Genomic DNA, 22,395 nt, shown 5'->3' with positions numbered 1-22,395 from the left:
TTTGTCTGTGTCCATGGCTTTTCATACCAAATGGCTTGTGACAACTAAGGCTTTCGATGCCATCTTATCCCTTTAGGCACTTCTAGTGCCTAGCGCAGGGTTGGCTGCCCACGGAATACACAGAGAATGTTTCTGGATTCACCGAATGACGCCATTAGAAAGAACATCCGCTGACCGATGTCTTCTTTGCGATTGGCTTAAATATACAAATCCGTGTCTCTAAGTGATTCCCTTAAGTGGCCAGATTCCCTTGTGTGTACAATAGGTGACCCGAGTAAGCAGGGTCTTTTTAAGTCCCCTGGTTCACCCTCTATATTACAGATGAGGCAGGTGAGTCGGTGGGAGGACGAGGTCCTGAAACTCAGCCTCAATTCAAATTCCTTTTGTTATGCTGTGCCTCCAGAATTGCCCACTGCTCCAGAATGTTAGCTGCACAAAGACAGGGGTTTTCTTTTTTTTTTTTTTTTCTGTGTTCACTGCCATGTGTCTTAGCATCAAGAACAGGGTCTGACATGTTGTAGGCATGTGATGAATATTTCCATGTACTTTTCTCTGTCGACAGCTTTGCGTAGAAAGTGGGAAACGGCTTCCAGAGGCCGAACTGTGGGATAAAGTCTCTCCCCCTTTCCTTCTTGTGACTGTGGGAACACTTAGGGTCTGGGTGGTATCCCTGTGACTAGAGGTTGATGGAAACTTAAAGGGCTGTCTTGCTGGCTTGAGTGTGTGTGTCACCCTCAGAGAGGTCTTCCAATGACAGGCCCAGCCAAGGAGAGTGTAAAGAGCAAGAGGAAGAAAGGAAGGGAGGAAGGAGAGGTGGAGGGAGGAGAGAAGAGCACAATAGAAATTCGGCAGAGAGGAAAAGGAATGACTAACCAGTGAGAAATGACAGTAACGACATAACAGGATTGTAATTATAGGAGCTGATAATCATGACAGGAGCAGTGTGAGTGGCCTGGCTATCGGGGTAGTCACGTCACGGCCCTGTCCGGAGTTCTGTGCTATTTTAGCACCTTTACACTTGCTACCCGCTCTGTGAGACAGTGACTAACTCTCTGGTTTACAGAGAAGTAAGTAGATCCTCACAGAAGTTAAGTAACTTATCTCAGTCTCTGTGACTGTCCTGGGGATGAGGCAAGGAAATCTAGAATTTGAACCCATATCTGTCTTCTTCTAGAGCAGCGGTCCCCAACCTTTTTGGCACCAGGGACAGGTGCTCCTATGAGAACCTAATGCCTGATGATCTGAGGTGGAGCTGAGGCGGTGATGCTAGCTCTGGGGAGCGGCTGCAAATGCAAATGAAGCTTCGCTTGCCCAACGCTCACTTCCTGCTATGAGGTTTGGTTCCTAACAGACCACTGACTGGTACCAGTCTGCAGCCCAGAGGTTAGGGAGAGCCAGGAAGAAAGAAGCAGGAAGGAATGAAGGAGGGAAATGTTAATTGTGTGTTTCTAAGATGAAGGGCAGTGTCTAAACACTTACATGTTCCAGGGCAGTTTTCATCCTTGTAACAACCCCCCGGAGTAGGCACAGACACCTTATTGGCAGTGGAGGAATTTAGGCTTTGTGAAGGGTTCAAGGCCATGCAGACAGTAAATGGCAACAGCTGAAATTTCCGGCCCACATCCCTTTGGCTGTAAAATGTATGTGACTTCTACTGCTCCAAGGAAGGTTCCGGAAAGTGGCAGGTGTAGGGATTGTTGAAAAGTTCACATCCTAGATCATGCTGCAGTTGTTCCCAGGGACCTCATCTCAGAACAGCTGCTTCAACACCCTTCTTTGTGCAGATGTGGGCTGCCTTGGCCAAGGGTGCCACTGGGGGAAAGCATCACTCTGGAAGGATGTCCCTCGCAGGAATCTGCTGATGAGGTGGTAAACATGTCAGTCAGCAGTGTTCACTGAATAGTTTGTGGGCAAAGCACCCCCCAGTGTGCATGTCACGATCACTGCCCCTACCTCTGAATTTTGGAGGGGCAGGCCAGAGAGAAACAGCACCTTTATCCTTAAGAATGAGAGCCCTTGTTTGAGCTGAAAGTCCAGCAGGACACTGTCAAAAACATGAGCAATCCCTGGGCCTGTCCTCTGGTTCCTTGTACATGTTAGTGCTTTGCATCCTTTGGAGCCTCATCCTAGGAGAAATCAAGCTGGAAGCAGTGCTGTCAAGAGCACTGCTTGCTCTTCAAGAGCAAAGAGGGGAGAGCCAACCACTCGGTGGTTTTCAGTCTTTCCTTACCAAGGTTGTAGGTGGGGAACAGAGACCCCAAGATTTGCAGTGAGAACCCAAGGACAATGCACGCTGCGTGGTCATCCTGCCATAGAGTGAGACTCCTGCAGGTGATGTGACTCATACTTTGTCTTGGACACAACTCGGAACACACAGATCTTAATTAGGAAAGTTGGAGGAGACAAATGAGGGGGAGAAAAAAGGAAAAACAACAACAACAAAAAAACAACCTGGAAAGTCTTCGGTTTATAAACTTGAGAAAACCTTGTTCTTTTAACACAGAGATGTTTTTAAGTGAAAAGTCACTCCCCTGACATTTCTTCAATAGGCCACTGTGGTCAAGACTTCAATTAACCACTGCTCTGCTATTCCTAACCAAGGGTTTCGGTGACCGGGCACAAAGCTTGGATGTGGTCACCGCTTTCCTGATTAACCCATAAATGTCCCAGGGCTCCCAGAGAAAGGCCGAAAGGAGGTCTGAGCTGAGTGGTCGAGGTTTCCATGTTTCAGTGTTTTGCTTCAGAGTTGGCGGTGTTTCCCAGTTCTACCCTGGAACCAGCAGAGAGGATATTTTGGATTCAAGCTAACTGGATTTGTGTTCTTGATCTTCGATATTTGATTCTCTACTCAGGCAGTTTGGGGTGCTGGATTTAGCGCAGACAACACTGCCTGGTCCCGTTCTAGAATCACAGCATCTCGGTATCCTGGAAGTGTTTCGATGATCAACATGCTTCTCTAGAAATGACAATGCCTCTGAGCTCTGAAATAAACATCACGATGCTTCAGGATTCATATCTGGAGCTGCCAGGGCCTCCATATTTTCATCTAATGCTGGCAGCATCTCTGTGTTCTGATCTAGAGACTAGTTAATATTCTGGTTGAAGCTAATAGAGAGCCCTTTTGATCTGATCCACTGTCTACACTGCTTTTATACCCTGATCTAGAATTCACAAAATTTCATTAATTGCTTTCAGTGTGAATGTTTAAAAAAAAAAAAAAAAGAGAGAGCCAGAAAATCTGTGATGTGTTTTTAAAAAAAACAACGTGCTCAGAAAGCTGTTTGCAGCAAGATTCCGCATCTCGAACTTTATCCTTCATGCCTCTGCTATTGACATCATCTGGGAAACTGGGTTTTTCATGGCTCAGCTGTGGCCCAGTTTTTTTCCCTTCTCTTGCCTTTTTATTCCCCCAGCCTCTGCTCTCCAGAGCCTGCTCAACATTCAGATTTTGCATCGCAGTCGGAGCCCTCAGGCATAGGTGGCCGAGGGAACTTCCTTCTCCACACCCGTCCCTCAGCCTGCAGGTACCTGGAACACAGAACCGGAACACAGAACCTGCCGTGTTGCTTGTTCCATGAGTGCTGCTCACATAATCTTTTACCCTCCGCCCACCCTGTCTGTGGGTTTGGGAGCTCTTCGGGAGAAGGGATTTTCCCTTTGTCGCTTTTGTTTCTCTGGGATTCCATTTTCTCATATAAACCATGAGGAATAAAGAAACTAACACACATAGTCAATGCTATATAGATGTATATTGAATGAGGACATGAATCACGAAGGAATAAGAGAGAAATACAAGAAAAAAAATCTGAGCTTTGGCTGCGAAAAAAAAAATCTGAGTCTTCTAAAAGAAAGCTGAGATTTCTGGGAGCCCCTGACCTCTGCCTCTCACCCCTGAAGAATTTCAAGAAGGTCTCACAACCCACTCTCCTAACCCCGTCAGCATCTTACTGTTGGAGAAGACACATGTGCCGTGAAGTCACCCACGGACCATCTGGTCGGGGATCCCGTGTCCCTCCTCAGCTACGGGAGATTACGTAAACTGGACGGCAGCCTCCAGATGTTAGCAGTTTCTGCTCATTTTTTCCCTCCCTTTTCAACAACAATAATAATAATTAAAACAAACACAGTCCTCATCCCCTGCCCGCACCCCCAAAATTACAAACAGGTGGGCCCAGATGCCCTTCCCCTTCTCCTCCGAAGGCCTCTTCGTCTCTAAGCAGAGCAGCCGACCCCTGCGCTGAGCCGGAGAGCCAGGCCAGCTGCCTTGTGGTGTGGGCCACAGGCCCCGGAGAGGGAACATGGCCATGTCATGAGAAGTCCCTGTGCTGGACTTTCCCTTTCCCCAGCTCCCACCTCCCAAGCCTTGGCCTCCAACTTAAATGGGTGTACTCTGGAGGACTAGGTGGCTTAAGAGATTAGTAACGAGATCCCAAGTCTTTTCAGTGCTGGGTCAGGAGTTCAGAGGCAGGCCTGGGTGACTAGCGAATGGCATAATTACAGAGACTGGAGCAGGCCTTGGAGGGGCTATGTGAAATGAGCCTGGCCAGGCCTTTAAAAGGAGGAGTTGTCAGCAGCACAAAAGCAGACCGCCACATCCGACACTAATCACTCTCCCTTGTTAGAGGATTTACTAGCTGTGGGGAGCCCCAGCCCCCTGCCCAGCACCTCCTCAGACCTCGTGTCTGGGTTTCGGTGATGGGTACAGCTCAGCGCCTGGCTCTGCTGTCTGCGAGATGGAGAGAGAATGCCGACCCCACGGCTATGAGAATTAACATTTCCGACAACGTCAGTTGGTGACCAGTGTCCTTATTTGAATTATCGCTACCACTGCTGTGGTGATTCTTTCTTTCTCTTCCTTGGCCTCAGTTTCCCCGTCTGGAATTGGGTAATGTGAAACACCTCTTCACAGAGACTTAAGGATGGAGCAGAATGGAGGGGAGAGCAGCCGGGTGCCCTCCGTCATCACTGTTTTTGCCGTCATCCTTGTGATGCTCATCATTTACACTGAGGGCCTGAGCTTCCTCACCTGTATAATAGGAGACGCGCTGGGAGTCACCCAGGCGGGGGCAGACCCGGACTTGACCATTCCCGACAGGTGTGTCTTTGGCAACCCTATTACCCCTCTGACCTTTAGGCTCTTCATCTGTAGAGTAAGTAAGGATGGTGTTACCTGCCTCACAAGAATGTGAGGATCTGCCCTTGGAACACAGGTGCTGGTCACAGTTGCTGGTTTAGATAATGGTACAGAAAATACTCTGGCTTTTCTACCTATCGTGGATACTTTGTCAGACCTCTCATGTAAACGTTTCCTTTGAAGAAGGTTGGGACATCCACCTTCTGTGCCCTGCCAATCCTGAGCCTGTGTCTGTGAAATTAAGCAATTGAATGAGCAGTCCCCGACTATCAATTCTATGATGCGGAACCATCTCTCTTCTACGGAGTTTCACCGCCTGTAAAAACGTTAGTATGCTACTATGCTGTAGAACAGTGATGTCTTAAGTGATTTTTTCACTCCATTCCTCTTGAAAGCCTAGACTTTTTCTGCATGATTGTTTGATCAGGCCAGGGTCATGCACCCCAAACCACAGGATTCCAGACATGGGGGGAGGTATGGGCCTGGAGGATGTTAGACCCCTAAGGAGTGTGAACCGCTTAATATGTTAGGGACAGACCCTGGGAGCAATGAGGTGCTAATCACCCCAGAGCTGAGCCCCAGGGCTGGAGGGCATAGAATGCCAAGTTATCTTATCTGGAAGTGACTCCCGGTGGAGGACCTGAAGTCTGCTGCTATTTCCAGAACTCTGGGTGTGGGGCTGAGGGGTGAGGGGTGAGGAAGAAGGTATTGCTCTGCTGCACACTGGCCCCGCACACAGGAAATGCTTCTTTACTTGATTGTCTGTTCATGCCAAATAATAAATCCTGAAATCGATAGAAAGGCAATCCACCCCTTCCCCTCCCCTCCTTCTGTCTCTTTAAGACATGCGTCAAAGAGGAAGGCTGCTCTGGAGGCCTGGGGAAAGTGATAATTGTTTCTAATGGTTGGTTAAAAAAAAAAAAAAAAGCCTGGCTTTCTTCTCTCTGTTTCTGTCTCTGTCTCTCTGTCTCTCTCTCTCTCCCTCCCTTCTTCCCTCCCCCCTCTCTTATTGCTGTTAAGTGTGTAAAAAGGAAGTTGGAGGAGGGGATTAAAGGGGGGTGTGTGTGTGTCTGTGTGTGTGCGTGCACACGTGTGTTGTATATCTTTTACCCCTCAGTTGCCCATTAAGTTTTCTATGTTCAGAGTCAGTTTGGAATGAGGGGCACAGGAAAGAGGTCAGGGTAGGCATAGGAGTGGGGAGAAGGACAACCCAGGTGGGAGAGGCTCTGAACCTGGAATTGAAGCATTTGGATTGCATGTGTTCATATATGTGTCAATCGAGATAAGGCAGGAGAAGCACCTGTTAGAAAGCCTGATATATAGTGAAGGATCAATAACATCTATTGTTATTGTTGCTAATGCATTCTTTTATTCAACTCATATTTGTTTAGTGGGTACTTTAGGGCTTCTTCGGCTCTTAATACTGATGATGTAATAAACATGACTCCATTCCTGCCCTCAGTGAGCTAACAGTGAAGTTCAAGGATTGCAGGTAGGTTCATCTCCTGGGCCAAAGTTGAGCAACCATGTGTGGCTCACAGTCTGCTTGTGCTGAGATGGATTCAGAGGTCTATACTCTGGGGAAGAACATGTACTGTCTGTCCTGGGAAAGAGGTGGCGGAATGGCAGCACCAATGCTGCCTCAACCGATTCGGGGGCTCGAGGGCCGCTCTGCTCCCTGTTAGCTGTCAGCCTCAGTTTCTCATCTGGGAAGGAGAGGTAATGCTCATACCTTTTTCACAGGATGGTTTTAAGGATTAGATGAAATAACAGAATCGAACCGGCTCTAGAGTGCATTATATCGATGAGAGAAATCACCTCGACTACCAATTACTATTATCATCCTCATATTTACTGCACATCAAGTCCGTGCGAGCCTGGGTGGCAGATGGGTCTAGCTGCAATGCCTGCTAACACTTGTGCATGAATCTTGGGTCTCCTGGTGGCCTTCGTGCATCAACCACATCATCTCTGCACGTCGGGCTAGGCCTATGGAGACCTGGGCTTCTGGGTCAGATAGGTCATCCCTGAACCACGTGTGTCACTTTAGAAAAGTCATGTGAGTTCAACACAGGCAAGGTTTGGTCAGCCCCGCCCAGTGACTTACATTAGACACCAAAGAAAAGGAGAGATAAATCAGGCACACCCACTGTCCTCAGAGTCCATGCATGGAGACAGATGGACAGACGAGAAACCGCAATGCAAATGCATTGCAGAAAAGGCATGACCAAGAGTTATTGGGAAGTCCAGCCACAGGGTGGGAAGAGAATGGACTTTGAGTCAGACCAGTTGGCTTTGACTCCTAAGCCAATGCCTTCCAAATCTCGGAGTTCTTATCTCTAAAGTGGGGACAAAAATATTTACATCTCAGGGCTGTTATGAGAGTCAGATGAGATAATACGCAGGAAGCGGCCATCCTGGTCAGCTGTCTTTAAGGGTTGGTGCCCTTTCCCTCCCACGCAGGACGACTGAGGAGGGAGCGATGTGTTCTGTAGGGAACAGCTACTCTGGCTTTACAGAGGGGGCTTTATCCTACCTGAGCCGCACCATGTCCCCGTCTCCCTGGGCCCTTTACAGCCCGGGTCTGGTGCGCTGCCTCCCAGCAGGCTTTCCCTCCAGTTGTCATATCAAGGAACTTTGCCCCTCTTGTAACCTTGCAATTCTTGGGAAAATAATTTGGCATTGGACCTGTAAGCCTGAGGTTAAAATGTGGCTTAAGTAGAAACATTGGGAAACACTGCCTGGTGTGCGTGTGTGCGTAAGCGCACGTGCGTGCGCTTGTGCATTTTTGTGTATTGTTATTGTCAACATGAACCCCACATTCGCCCCCCCCATTCCTTTTCCTTATTCCTAAGTCTCTTTGGTTGAAAGAGGAAATTGGAGAGGATGGGCTAAAGGTTTGACAAGTACTTCCTCCCTCCTGTGATTGACAAAAGGGCATGTAAATCTGTAAAAGTGAAATTCAATAGAAACCTCATGGCATCTCCCCTGTGTGGGAAAATACCAGAACTCCCGCTCGCCCTGTTCTCCCTCTATCTCCCCGCCTCTGTGTACGTCGTGTGTGGGTGGAAGATAAACTGGATTTCAAAAACTCTTTGAAAGCAAGACATCGTTAACTCCTCTAATTGAAAGCAGTCGTCGGCAAAGGAGGGGGTTTGGTGGCGGGTGCTGGATGTAGTGGCTGGCAGTGCATGGAGCGGATGTGTGTCCCCAAGTCCTGGGGCCTCTGCTCTGTCAGTCTGGGCACCCCCAACTACCGCTAGATACCCTAACCCATTTTAGAGGAGCTTATAGCATACCTTCAAGCCTGTTTCTCCTCTCCGCTTTGGGCTCTGTTTCCATCTATCTGTCTATCAGATATGACAGCTGGAATCACATGTCTGAGGACCATGGCAGCTCAAGTCCAGTGCTCTCAAAGTTCTGGGGGAAGATCTTCAAGCTCTTTTGCAGCATATATCAAAAACAAACAAACAAATAATAATAAAACAAACGAAAAAACAAACCAGAAAACACATTGCTGGAATGGATGCAGTCAACTTTTATCTTATTCTCTGGTTGTCTTAGACAGAAAAGATGGCTTTGAAATTAGTTTTCCATCTCAGAGTGTCAGAGACATGAGATCCATGAGTCAACTCGGAGGCCAACAGGATGATCACACTTCATTGCAGAGTCAACACTTTCTTCAGCAGCAGTCACTAGGAAGAGGCTAGAAATCAAAAGCCAGCAAAAGGAGAGAACTGAAAAGCCTTCTGGGGATTCATCTTACTTTATCCTTTTGCAAGTGGAAAGGATGCGTGTCAAAGGAAGGAAGCAACTGAGTCAGTTCTAGGAGGCAGGTCCTTTGGCTGGCCATCCAGGGCTCTCACCACGTAGCCCTGCCCAGGGCAGACCTAGACGGGCCTGCTTCAGTCTGCTGAGGCAACTTCTATTCAGGTGCCCAAGAGAAGGCAGCAAGGAGAAATGCCAGTCCATCCTCTGTAACAGCCCTGAGAGATATGAAGGCAGGACCTTTTCAACCTCACATTGACAGTTAAGAGTGTAGGCTGGGTTTTACCTGGATTTGAATCCCGATACTACTAACTGGTTGTATGACCTTAGGCAAATTACAGGACCTCAATGTCCTTATCCATAAAATGGGTATGATAATAGTACCTCCCTCACAGAGTTGTCAAGAGGATTACATGAATAGCCAAGTACATATGGAGTCCTTAAAACAGTGTCCAGCATAAAACAGACACTTGATATATGCTGCTGTTTTTATTGTTGTTCATTGAGAACCTATGTGTCCTCTGTGCTTGGCAATCTGCTAGGATTTATTTGAAGATAAATAAAACATGATTCTCACCTTAGAAGTCTTCAGAGTTTAAAGGGATAAGACTGGTCTCTAAACAACTATAATCCAACTTGACAAGTGCTGTAACCAAGGTATATATAAAGAACTATATGGACACATAAGAGAGAGCAATTAATTCTGCTTGGGAGTGAGCAAAGGCTTTCAGAGGAGGAGTGATATTTGAAACTGGCTTTGAAGTATGTGTAGTATTTCACAAAATGGTCAATCCAGTGCTTTGGAGTAGAGTTGGTGGGGCGGGGTAGGGGGACGGTTGCAGGGAGAAGTCTGGGCACAAGCATCATTCATGGTAGCAGAGTCCACAGCATGTGGGAGAAGGAATCGTCCAGTTAGAAGGGAGCACCACTGGGTACATATGTAGACACCTGCCTGCTGCTAATGGAGGGAAAACAGCTGGCAGTGAAGGCAGGGACCAGCTGTGTCTAGTAAACTTTCCATCCTGTGGTCCATGGGTAGCCATGGAGGGAATGATAAGTAGCATGGTGATGTGATTAGTTTTTCACTTTGGAAAGTTAATTATGGGGACCTTTGGAGCAGGGAGAGCATGTGGTAACTGGAGGCAAAGAGAGTGGTAATCGATGCCCTCTTCTCCATCAGAGGAAGGGGAGGTTTTAACCAAGAAAAGTAACAATTGTGGTGCTTCATGATAGAATACACGGAACATGGAATCAGAGGCATCAAGTTCCAACTTCTGACTGTCATGCACAATTGGATATATGATCTTGAAAGAGTTATTTAAAGCCTCTGTGCCTCATTTTCTTATCAGGAAAATGCGATGATGATTCCAACCTCATGGAGTAAATTTGAGGATGTAATGATATTGTGACAGAGATCCTTGGTGGGTATTATAACTGTGGGCATCCATAAGCACCTGGGGCACTTAGAGGTCATTCATTACAACTACTACAGTTCACAGGTGGGAAGTTGCATGTGAGAGATATGTCCAGCTAATAAGTGACACAGCCAGAACCGATCCAGTCTTCTATTTCCCATGGGTGGTACTGAAGTAAGTATAGGTATAACTGAAGATGATAGAGAGTCTAAGGCAGGGGTCTCCAACCCTCGGGCCATGGACTAGTACCAGTCCATGGTACTAGTGGCCTTTTAGGAACCGGGCTATACAACAGGAATTGAGCGGCGGGCTAGCAAGCGAAGCTTCATCTGTATTTGCAGCTGCTCCCCAGCGCTAGCATCATCACTTCAGCTCCACCTCAGATCATCAGGCATTAGATTCTCATAGGAGCACCGGTCCCTGGTGCTGAAAATGTTGGGGACCACTGGTCTAAGAGATTGTTCTAAAGATAAGCGGTTCCCCTCAAGGCCGAGGGAGAAAGTGGTTGGTTGCCTCTTGGTTCCTGCCGGTGCTAAGTGGTGGTAAGAGGCAGTGACCTGCTCAGCTTCCATCTGAAACCTGAGGCTGGGCCTCCTGGAGGAGAGAGAGAGGCATGGGCACCAGAATTCCTGTCTGTTATTTGCTCTGTGAATTCTTGGGGGAAGAGGGAGAAGTCTCACTGGAGAAAGTATTCTACTCAACAAAAAGTAGGATCGAGAGAGTGCAGAACATAGGCGAGGAAAAGGCATGAAAAGTTGCATTTTCATAACAGTTTTGCCACTTGTCTTATATTGTGAAGACACCTACCTTCCTCGACCACTGAAAAAGGAAGGGTCTCAGGAGAGAAACTGTTCAAGTTCCCACAAAGAGTAGGAGGAAGTACAGCCAGCTATCTCCCCCTTGGCTGTTGGGAAGAGCTGTTCACAAGTAAATTGGACTATTTACAAATGGACGTGAATTCTTGGCCCATGAAGTGATCAAGAAGATGCTGAGGAATCCCTCCTCCAACCCTGACAAGACCTAAATGGGGGTGCTTGCCAACCCAACCACATTTGCTCTGTGCCTAGCAACATTATACAAATTTCCCTTCCCCTTTTACTAGATCGTTTATTTATTAGTGTATTTATTCATTCAGTGAACATCAATATTTTAGTCATTCAAAATAATATTTGTTGTATTTCATTTTATCCTGATAAAACAATAAGATATGTACTTTCGTAGCAAGTTTTTATGTGTACAGTGCAGTATTGTCAATTATAGGTACAATGTTGTACAGCAGATCTCTAGAACTTAGTCATCTTGCTTAACCGAAACTTTATGCCTGTTCATTAGTGACTCCCTTTTCCCCTCCCCCTAGCCCTTGGCAGCCACCATTCCACTCTTTGATACCATTCCACCCTTCATCTAAGGGGAATCACGCTGTATTTGTCTTTTGGTAGCTGCCCGATTTCACTTAGCATACTGACCTCAGGGTTCATTCTTATTGCCTCACAGGGCAGGATTGCCTTCCTTTTTAAGGCCCATAATAGTCCATTGTATGTATATACCACATCTATTTATTCATTTATCTGTTGATGGGCATTTCGGTTGTTTCCACTTCTTGGCTGTTGTGAATAATGCTACAGTGAGCATGGGAGTGAGCAGAAAGACAGATTTCAGCTCCAGGAAACCCCCTCTGTATCTCCCTAAGGGAACCTGAAACCTAGAGGCAGCAGATATTTCTAGAGCCCCCTGGATGTGTGCCATGAAGGCAGTGAGCGATGTGAAGGGAAGAATCAGATTGTGTTCACACTAGTGTGACAAAGAGGGTAAAAAGTTTACTGTCTTCAACCCCTTGGCATCTATGGGGTTAGGAGGCAAGGTAGAGCCCTCAGCTGCATCGGAAGGATTTGTGTCTGCCCGAGTAGACAACCTGGGGAGAGCAGGATGGCTCTGCGTGAGTTTTAGGAGACACGCATATTGGCAGAGAAGTTTGGGAGAATTGAGAAGGTCACTGGCGCCAGAGACCCTGAAGACACTGGGGAGAGAGAGCCGATGGGTGAAGAGAGATTTGAGGTGACAACATGAGAGCTTGAGTCCACCTGGGGTGTGCGATGTAGCTCCCCTGCTTGCTCCCCAACAAAATGTTCGGTAAAATCTACTTTGCTAAGTAATGCTTCAGGGAGTTGGATTTGCTTTTGTGGAAGGTGCATAAAAGAGGGCGGGTAAAAACAGAGCTTCCCCATAGAATTAGTTATCTTGGGATCACACTTTTATTCTTGGTGACCCACCTCATGGCCATGGGCAAGGCATTTTTTTCTCTCAGGGCTTTGGAGCCCATTTGTGCCCTACGCCCTCAGCAAATGACTGCTGAATGAGCACATTCATGCGGGGTCCATAAAAGCAGGAGACGCGTTAAGCGTTTGCTCCCCTGTAGCCTTCCCTTACCTCCCCAGGAACATGGATGGTTTTAAGATCCACTGAGGCTTTGGGCAAAGGTTCAGCTGGATTTGTTTGTTCCTCTCTGATCTGCTTTGACTGTCCCTGGTCAGGATCCCAGCCAGCCTGAAACAAACACAAAACTTAAGTAGGAAAACAGGAGGGTAAAATAACAGTGCTCTTCTGAAGCCCCGTTTAGTGCTGAGAGGGGAAGAAAGAACAGATAAGAGGACATTGTATTTAAGCAATAAGGACTTTGTTCATGTCGGAGACTTCTCTGACTGTGAATGCTTTAGATGAAGAGATAAGCCTCTCCCCGCCTCCCCAGCCCTCCAAAGATGTCCTCCACCACGCTCTGCTGGGGGACAGGCAGCTAAGAACACAAGGGGAAAGAATTCCAAAATAATACATGTCGAATTGCTGGCCTGGATTTCAAATGCCATAGATAGTTTATGCGAAGTCTCGCACTGTTGTAAAATGTAACACAATCCACTGGCGGATCTGCCTTAGCTCGGTCCCAGTTGTTTTTGAGAAAAATAAATAAACTCGAAAACATCTTCCAGCCCATTAAAGTTACTGTGTTTTACCCATAGTCTCCTGGGTATTAGGCTTCCAGAGATTTGAATAACTGAAGCCATCACCTAATTCCTGGCCAAGGAGATGGTTGATTCTTGGCAACTTTACTGTCCTTAAGAAGTTACCTGTGACATTCGGGAAACTAGTACTGTATTCCCAGGACCCACTGATGCCTTGGGGAGTAGGGAGGGGAACTTTGGCAGTGAACAAGTTTCAATACTTTTTAATGTTTTTAAAACAGTGAAGCTCTTTCCTTAAATGAAACATTACAAGGCAGCTTGATATATAAAACAGATGATGCTCAGATGATGCTCTGGTTGAAACAGTGGAGCAGAAACTAAGCAGATTTTCCCATATTCTGACCACCACCCGCCCCCCGCCGGCCCGCTCCAGGCTGTCACCTCCAAGGAACCATAGGAATCCATAGGCGACACCTTGAAATCCTATGACCCAATCCATTCAAATGTGAAAGATAAACCGAGGTCCGAAGAGGCACGATAACTAGTCCACAATTAGACATCACATTTTGAGGGAGCTCGGACCAAAACCAGGTCTCCTTAATCCAAAGCCAGCTTGTCCAAGAGTGACAATGTGTGATTCTCTACAGTTGGTTAAGCAACTTTCTTCCTTTATTTGAGGTTTCAAGAACAAATTGATGAAGACATTTACATTAAGGGACACTGGATGAAGGGTATAGGGAACTCCCAACATTATCTTTGCAACTTTTCTGTAAATAAAAAGTACTCCAAAACAACAACAAAAATATATTTTTAAAAAAAAGCCACTAATGCTTGCAATTGTAGATTATAATGCAGCCATGTCTTACATCTTGATGTTGATTAGTGAATTTGATAGGTAACTTTTCCACTCCACTTTAAATTTTTTTTACTCTCATCTGTATGAATCCATAGGGAAAGTCTTGCTTTGCATGATTTTATAAATGGCATCATAATGTACTCGCGTCTTGTTCCTTTTAATTCACTCAGCGTGATGTCTGTGCAGTCTCTCTGTGTTGAAGTCTATGAACTCATGAGCGGGGCTTCCATTGTGTTTGGCCAGGATTTGCACTGAACAGGTGTTGGATGTTGTCAGTATCATCCCTGTCTATGAATCTCATTCAGTCCTCTTCACATTCTTTTGCTTATAGAATCCCATTATGTGACTGTCATACTTGATACATTCCTTTCCCAACAGATGAACATGTAAACTATTCCCAACCTTTTGCTACTGTAGATATTGCTGGAATGGATATTTTTGATCCTTGACTCTACTGAGCCTCCCTAGGTCTGCCTTACTTCCTGAGTAGATTGAGACCTACTGATGTGGAATGACAGGTCCAAATGCACAGGGAAATTCTGAGAGAGGAGCCATATTAGAGCTCCGAGGAAAATCGCTAATTTGAGGTGACCTTCTGCGAAAATTCTGACCAATCTCAAGAACAACTCAGCTCTTCCTAACCTTTTTCATCATAGTGCTTTTCTGTTCTCCAGCTTACAGTTATGTATCTCTTTGTGATTACTTGATGAATAGTTGTACACATTGTCACTCTAAGCTCCTCAGCATCTGTCTTGTCCACCATCTTGTCCCAGAGTGCTTGGCAAATAGCAGTTATTCAATAAATATTATTTGAGTGAATGAATGAACCAGTGAATGAAATGACATTTGAATATACAAGAAACCCCTAAGTTTGAAGAATTCTACTCATCTATACAGGTTTTGTGTTTCTTTAAAACCACTTGGTATATCTATCATTGAAAACGAATATGTGTATGTGTTTGTGTATATATGTTGGGGGGGAAGAAAATGCTTATAAGCAGAGCTTCATCTTTGCTCTATCATTAATATAGTTCTGAGCACAATTTACAGATTTGTTCTAAAGAGCTCTGCTTGGTATTCACGAGGCTATGAGCTCCAGCTCCTCAGCCAGCCTTTCCCGCCACTTTCTCAAGCTCTGATAATGCCAGGCAGCTTATCACAACTTAACCACTCTGGGTTTCTGCTTTCCTCTGAGCCTCCGCTTCTGTTCCCTCTATTTGCAGTGTCCTTCCCCTTACTTCTAACCTATTCTTCCACACCCAACTCAAATATCAACTCCTCTAGGATTTATCTCCATGGGAATTACTCTGTCACGTCTACCACCAAGACTTGCTATCTGTTCTTTTCTTAATAGCGGTAAAGATTTCTCTCTTCTACCTTAGAATGTGGGCTCCTGGAATAGAATCTTATCACTTTATCCACGTCTCTTCCTGCAGTGCCAAGAACAAAATATGTGGATAGTGAAGGTTTGTCAAGTTGAATTTAATTCAGCCTCTGAGACCTTCTCCAACATTTGCTTTTTTCTTTTTTTTCCCCAGGTGTGTCGAACCAAGGTGATCGATCTCAGTGAAGGCATTTCCCAGCATGCCTGGTATCCTTGCACCTTCAGCTACCCATACTCCCAGCTGGCACAGACCACTTTCTGGGTCCGGGTAAGCCAGAGCTTCGAGAGCCTTAGAATCTCCAGCAGTGGCCCCCAGGAGCACTGACTCTTATGACCTTTTCTCAACATGGTTTGTTCACCCACTGAGGGTGTTCATTTTAAGGACAGGGATGCTTCCTGAAATGGAACCCTTTAATTGCCGTGAAATATCCCCAAGTCATTCTTATTTTGGCCAAGAGTTTGGATACCTTTGTCTTCCTGCAACCTTCTATTCATTGTTCCAGGTTTTTAAAAATTGTCTTCTCTTCCTTGAAATCTTTGCTGATCCCCACAGAAAACAGTGACTGTTCTCTTCCTTCTAGTCCTGTACATGTTTGGTCAGCTGTTGGATGACACTTGTTGCATGATATTGCTTAGCTGTCTACAAGCCCATCTTCCTGACTAAGGATTGTGGATTGTGTTGAATTTTGATTTGCATGTCACTGACCTACTTTGAATCCATAGTCTGAAGAAATGCAAGGGCCATGTCTTATCAGCTTTGTCTCTCCAGCGCCTGGTACAGAGATTAGCATGGAGAAGCGACAAGTAATAAGTACCATTTTTTGTGGTTTTAGCGTGTGCCAGACTCTCTCTACTCCCATTATCTTCCTGAGCCTCGCAGTCCCCCTGCGATGTAGCTATTTACTTAATCCACCACTTGGGGATAAGGGAATGTAGGCCCAGAACAGCACAGCCACCACTGAACATCACACAGGAATATCTGGGATGGAGCAGAGCTGACACTGGAACATAGTTTCTGACCTCCAAGTCTGTACTATTCCTTATGAGGTTTCACCGCCTCCCTCCTTCCATCCTGGGCCCATGACAAGTAGTCCACTTCTTGAAATAGAACATTCTCCTTGAAGTGCCCTGCCTGTGGTTGCTTCCCCACCATGTGACGGAGGGCGCGAGTGACCCTCTGATGTCATGTGCATTTCAGGCATACTTTTCTCAGCCAATGGTTGCTGCAGCTGTCATTGTCCACCTGGTGACCGATGGGACCTATTATGGGGACCAAAGGCAGGAAACCATCAGCGTCCAGCTGCTCGATACCAAAGATCAGAGCCACGATCTAGGTGAGCATACCCCCTCGGGCCCGACTTGCTCTGCCCACGGGCGGTTGTGAGGGTCACCCGAGAATGAGCTCCTCCTTCCCCTTTGTTCTTTCTTGTTCTCTGGCATTCTGATTGCCTGCAGATCAGGGAGCATTTGTGTATCTAGAGAAGTCTGAGTCTAACAGGTATGAGGATGAGGGGTCAGTGTGAAAGTCTGCCCTTCGGGAGCACTCTTCTGCCAGACACCTCTAACCTCAGGCATCCCATGTGGTCCTCACAAGACCCTGGGAAGCCTGGGCAAAGGCCATTTCCCACTGAGCGTGTCAGCACCCGAGACCCAGAGAGAAGCATTGAGAGACTCTGGGTTATATGGCGGGACCCAGGAAGAGTAGAGTAGCCAGGTTTTCAGAATATTAGCCCCCTGCTCTTTACCCTATAGCCAGAGATGCCTGTGAATGCTCCCAAAGTGCCAGTGTGTGTCCAGCGTAAGCTTCAGACTTTTCCACGGCAGTAGGAATAAGAAAGAGTCAGATTCAGAAGTAGGAGGGCTGGCGAGGAATCAGCTACCCCAGCACAGGATAAAGAGGGAGGACAAGGGCTGGGGTTGTCACATGACCACCCCACCTCGGCATACCCACATGAGCCGTGGTACACAGGAAAGAGCCCCTGCTCCAGAGCTGACATTCTAGATTTAAATCCCTCCCCTACCACTCACTCACCTTAATAATGTGAGCAATTTTCTTGACTTCTCATACCTAACTCAGAGCCTCGCATTCCTCTTATGCACGTTGGGGACAATGATGCCACTTACAGTCAGAGCGACACATAGTAAAGGAGATATTCCTTGAGACTGTTGTGACCCGCGCCTAACACAAGACCTGGCACTAAGGAAGTCCTATTACTTGCTCCCACATTTCCAGTTCCCCTTGCCCAGCAGACCTCTGGGCAGCCATGCCAGGTGTTTGGAATTCCAGGCCGGCACCATTCCACAGGGAGCTGCTCATTTCAAAGACCCCTGGGAAGTAAGCAGGCATGGGGTCATTCTAGGGTCAAGCAGAACCCAAGAGAGGAGGGAGGGTATTTTTGTTTTGTTTTGATGTTTACTTATTTAACTCATTTTAAAGGCAAGGGGGGAGGGGGGCGGGCATATGAATAAAGGAGAGAAAGAAAACCCCTCTGGACTTATCTGGATTCCTGAGAAATTTCCCTAAGTGGGAAGCAAATATTTTCGTAGCCGTCCTGGCAGAGAAGACCACAGTCGGGCTTGGAGCAGAGGGTGTTCAGTGGAGTGGGGGAAAGTTCAGTTCCACAGAAGCTCCTTAGATCTCCCTACGTGATGCCTGAGACCTCCACATATCCCCATCCCTCTCCACCGTGTCCCCGTCCTTTGTCCCCAGCATCCTGACATGCCCTGCCGAGGCTTCGCAGCTCTGAGAGAGTGGACTGCAGAAGGGGGGCTGCCGAACTGGGAGCTTCACGTCCCAACCTAGCAGCCTTGCCGCGAGATGCTCAGGATTATCTCTTTTATTTTTTTGGATGGATAAATTGAGTCTTAGGGGTTTGCTGGAGTCACAGAATAAGGAAGTGGCTAAAGCAAAAACGGAACCAAGTTGCACCAATACCAAAGGCAGCTTCCGCTTCACCCTCTCCACCCCCCGTCACCATTTCCTTTCGTCTCCTGCTGGATGTGCCTCTTCTCCCTGCCCCTCTCCCTGCTGTCTGGAAGCCTGGGGACTTGTTCCCTGTTCTGGAAAGTACCGAGGGCTTTTGAGTGAGGCAAGCTTGGATTCTATTGGACTTTATATCCCTGGCTGTTTCATGTCCCTCTGGAAAGCTCCTTCTTGCTCACGATGCTCCTTCTGTCTGCAGATTGGTTACAGGTTCCTACTTCATCACGGGGTTGCCCCCAGTTTCCTAGATTCAAAAAGAGAGTAGGTTCCCCGCCTCCCACAGGAATGACCTCTTGCTGTGAATTATTTCTGGGAAGGCGGTCTGAAAACTAGCAACCCAGACCAACGAGCCCTCATGCGACGTGGGAGGGAGGTGAGGGCCAGTGATGCTTGGCTGAGGGGTAGCCCTCTGGGGGAGGAGAGGGGCTTTGGGCGCTAGGTGAAGGGAAAGCTTAGGGGGCAGGGAGGCAAGGGGGTTGGAAAGATTTGGAACCAAGAAAAAAAGGCAGACAAAGAAACTTTCAATCAAACTCAAAATCCCCACCGGCCACCCAATGGTGCTTTTGTGCAGTGACATGAAAGGGTCTGGGGGCTTCGGGAAGGGCCCATTGGGGAGGGCGTGACTGGCCTTGAGTAATGAGCCTGGCCCCCGGCCCTCTGTCTCCCCTGACAGGCCTCCACGTCCTGAGCTGCAGGAACAATCCCCTGATTATCCCGGTGGCCCATGACCTCAGCCAGCCCTTCTACCACAGCCAGGCGGTACGTGTGAGCTTCAGCTCGCCCCTGGTCGCCATCTCGGGGGTGGCCCTCCGCTCCTTCGACAACTTTGACCCCGTCACCCTGAGCAGCTGCCAGAGAGGGGAGACCTACAGCTCTGCCGAGCAGAGGTAAGGCACCCTGGGGCTGCTCGCCCGGGCCATTTTGTAGCCAAGTGGGACGGAGGAATTCTGGGACCCGGGCAGCCATGTGTCCTGCTGTAAAAAGTCAGTCTGTGTCTCCCTTTTCCATCTCTGTGCTCCGATAGCTCTGCCTTTGGGCCTGGGAGGCCCACATGTCTCTGAATTTCAGGGGTGAGGGAGGGATGTGTGATGGAAAGATGACCTCCTTCACCTGGCTTGCCATCCCAGAGCTGACAGCCGCTTGCGGGGCGACCCTGGGAATATCACTTTCCCTCTCTGGGTCTCAGTGTCCTCATTTGAACAAAGAGAGAGTCAGTGGATGAGCTCTCTTCCAGCTCTGGAATATGAAAATATTCTGCTTCCTAAGTAACACAGACAGGAGGCATCGCCCTTTAAAACTGAGGGGGATGGAAGGGGACTGGTATTTATTTCATCCCAGTTCACTGTGTATTTCAGCGATGGGTGAAATCACTATGTCATCCTACACCTGGCTCCCGAGGTCCCCCCGGTGGTCTGAGAGCCTGTCTTTCAGCTGTGTAACATCACTTCCTCAGGGCTTTGGACCTGGCGTCTGTTAATGTACCTAGTTTGGAGCTGAGAGAGGAAGATGTTTTCTGGAAAGACTATGAACTTTGGTGATGCGCTTACTGGATCTGAATCTACCCCTTCTTGACTGTGTGTTCATGAACAAGTCGCTTTACTTTTCTGAGTCTCAGTTTTCTATTTTGGAAAAAAAAAAAAAAAAGGATGGTACTATCTACCCCATGCAGTGGTCTTGAGGGTTAAATGGTTAGGCACCACACAGAGATAATGTATTAATAAAGAACATTTGTCTCCATATGATGGTGGTGCTTTTCAGCAGAGAATTCCATGTAAAGTACTCAGAGTCACAGCTGGAAGAAGCCTCAGAGATCATCTAGTACATCCAAAGTGTCCAAACTTCTTTGTTACCCTCTAGAATTCCACGGCCCCCAAAAGGGAAGTACTGGTCCAGAGTCACATAGCATCTCTCGTGTTTGTTTAATGAGATCCAGAAGGAGAAAGAGTCGAGATCTCAATGGGCTCCCCTAGAGTCAGGCCCTCTGAAAGGCGATTCAGCCCTGCCCTGTGTACCTGGGAGCATGGAAAGGGGAGCGAGGAAGGGGCCATCGGCCTTTCCCACGCCCCTGCTACCACAGAGGATACAAAAGGTGGTTGCAAAACCCGCATTGCTTTGCACCCACTGTCTCTAGCTTCTGTTGTGCAAAGTCTGTTGCAATCCTTCGGAAGCCAAAGAGCTCCTTAGATATCACTCATTGTTATATTTCACCCTAAGAGGGCTTTTTCATCCCTGCCTCTCCAGGCTATAAAAATAACTTAATTCTCAGAACCCAGAGAAACAATGCAGTTGGAAAATGCAAATCCTTCGACCTTTCCACAATGCTTTCCATCTTTACCCAGCCACCCGCACCATCCGCAGGCTGACTGACTGAGGTTAGCACTGACTTCTTTGAATGCTTAATGAGTAGTTCCTGTGCCTGAAGTAAACAGTAAGAAGTGTTTAACCTTGGAAACAAATCAATCGATAAGTATTTGTTGAGTTATTTGACTTGTGGAAGTACTTTGGGGATAAAACATTGTCCTGTCTCTGACTGGTTGTATGATAGTAAACCAGTCACTCCTCACTGGGCCTCAGTTTCCCCATCATGAAATGATAATGGATCGGATATTTTTCATGGTTCTTTCCCGTTTGAATAGTCTGTGATACCCAAGAGCTAGGAGAGACAAGAAGGAAGAAGAAAGAGTCGATGTTTGTTATTTTATTATCTTATTTCATTATCTGTCCTGGGAGATATGGACAGAGTGAGTCAGTCAAGGCCATCTAGCTAGTCAGAGGCAAAACCTTGCTTTGTCAGCCCCTAAAAGCCATGTTCTGCACACCAGGAGAGAAGAGGACTTTTCACAGTTGCTCACATATGAGCATTTAGTCAGTGAAACTGAGTAAATTGCTGGAGACACAGCCTCGAGGGCCTTGGTTGGCTTGGCCCTGAGCTTAGACAGGGCTGGGACAAGCTGAGCCCCCAGGGCTGAGGATGCAGGACGCAGGAACCCCTCCTGAATGCCCCAGGGGGAAAAGGACAACAGCTGCTCCTGGGTAGCTGAAGAGGCATTTACCCAAACGGGTTGGACTGTGCAAATGTGTAAATGAATTAAAACGAACAAACCAGGAGGGAAGAAAAGAAAAATAAGCAACAAATGTAAAAAGCCATGAGATGTTTTTCTTCATTCTGAAAAACACCAAGGTAAATGACATCACTTTTTGTAGCACAGATTTCGGCTGGCGTAGTAGAAACATCCCACTTCACTGCCTGCTATTTCCCAGGTGGTGGAAGGTGCTGTTCTCCCTCCCCTCACGGTCCCACCCACAGCCTTTCCTCTCCTCCCTTCCCTTCTCCTCCCCGATCTGTTCTCTTCTCCTCTCTCCTCCCTCCCCTCCCCTATCTCGTCCTCTCTCACCCCTATTTTTCCTCCTCATTTTCTTTCTCTTTTCCTGGGAGGAACGTTATATCTGGTGGGGTGCCGCAACGGAAGTACCACTGCAGCAAAATCAATTCAGGTGGTGTGTTCTGACCTAGATCCAAGGGTCCCCAGTTCCCAGGCAGTGCCTGGGATGAATTCAGAAGTCCAAGAAAACAAGATCTGATTTCTGATGAGAGGTCCAGTTGTGGAATTCTTGCCAAACCCCAACTCCACACCTAGTTAAGGGGAAGAGGGAAAGATGGAGGGGCAGGGCATAGTGATGGTGATGGGTGAGCTAAGGGGCTTCTTCAATGAGAAAGACAATCATGTATGGAGTCTCCAGTGTGTCTAACACACTCTCTCTGTCTCTGTCTCTGTCTCTGTCTCTGTCTCTGTCTCTCTCTCTGCCTCTATCTATCCTTATGGTTCTAATCAGAGATGGAGCAGTTTATTAAAAAATCTAGTGAGCCTTGTATTTAGACAGTTACTTCCCTCCCTCCTTT

General features: G+C 47.3%; 1 protein-coding gene across 1 annotated transcript in view; it reads left to right on the top strand.

Moving 5' to 3' along the window:
- The window catches only part of PAPPA (pappalysin 1), a 224,207-nt gene that overhangs the window by 141,239 nt on the left and 60,573 nt on the right, over positions 1-22,395 (top strand). The window contains exons 11-13 of the mRNA XM_006917094.3: positions 15,666-15,779; positions 16,710-16,845; positions 19,168-19,381. Coding sequence (XP_006917156.1) covers positions 15,666-15,779; positions 16,710-16,845; positions 19,168-19,381 — 464 coding nt within the window. The remainder of the gene's footprint in view (positions 1-15,665; positions 15,780-16,709; positions 16,846-19,167; positions 19,382-22,395) is intronic.

The sequence above is a fragment of the Pteropus alecto genome, unplaced genomic scaffold (assembly GCF_000325575.1).
Source record: "Pteropus alecto unplaced genomic scaffold, ASM32557v1 scaffold226, whole genome shotgun sequence".
Taxonomy (NCBI): Eukaryota; Metazoa; Chordata; class Mammalia; order Chiroptera; family Pteropodidae; genus Pteropus; species Pteropus alecto.
The sequence above is the reverse complement of the archived record's forward strand: the minus strand, read 5'-3'. Positions and strand labels throughout refer to the sequence as shown.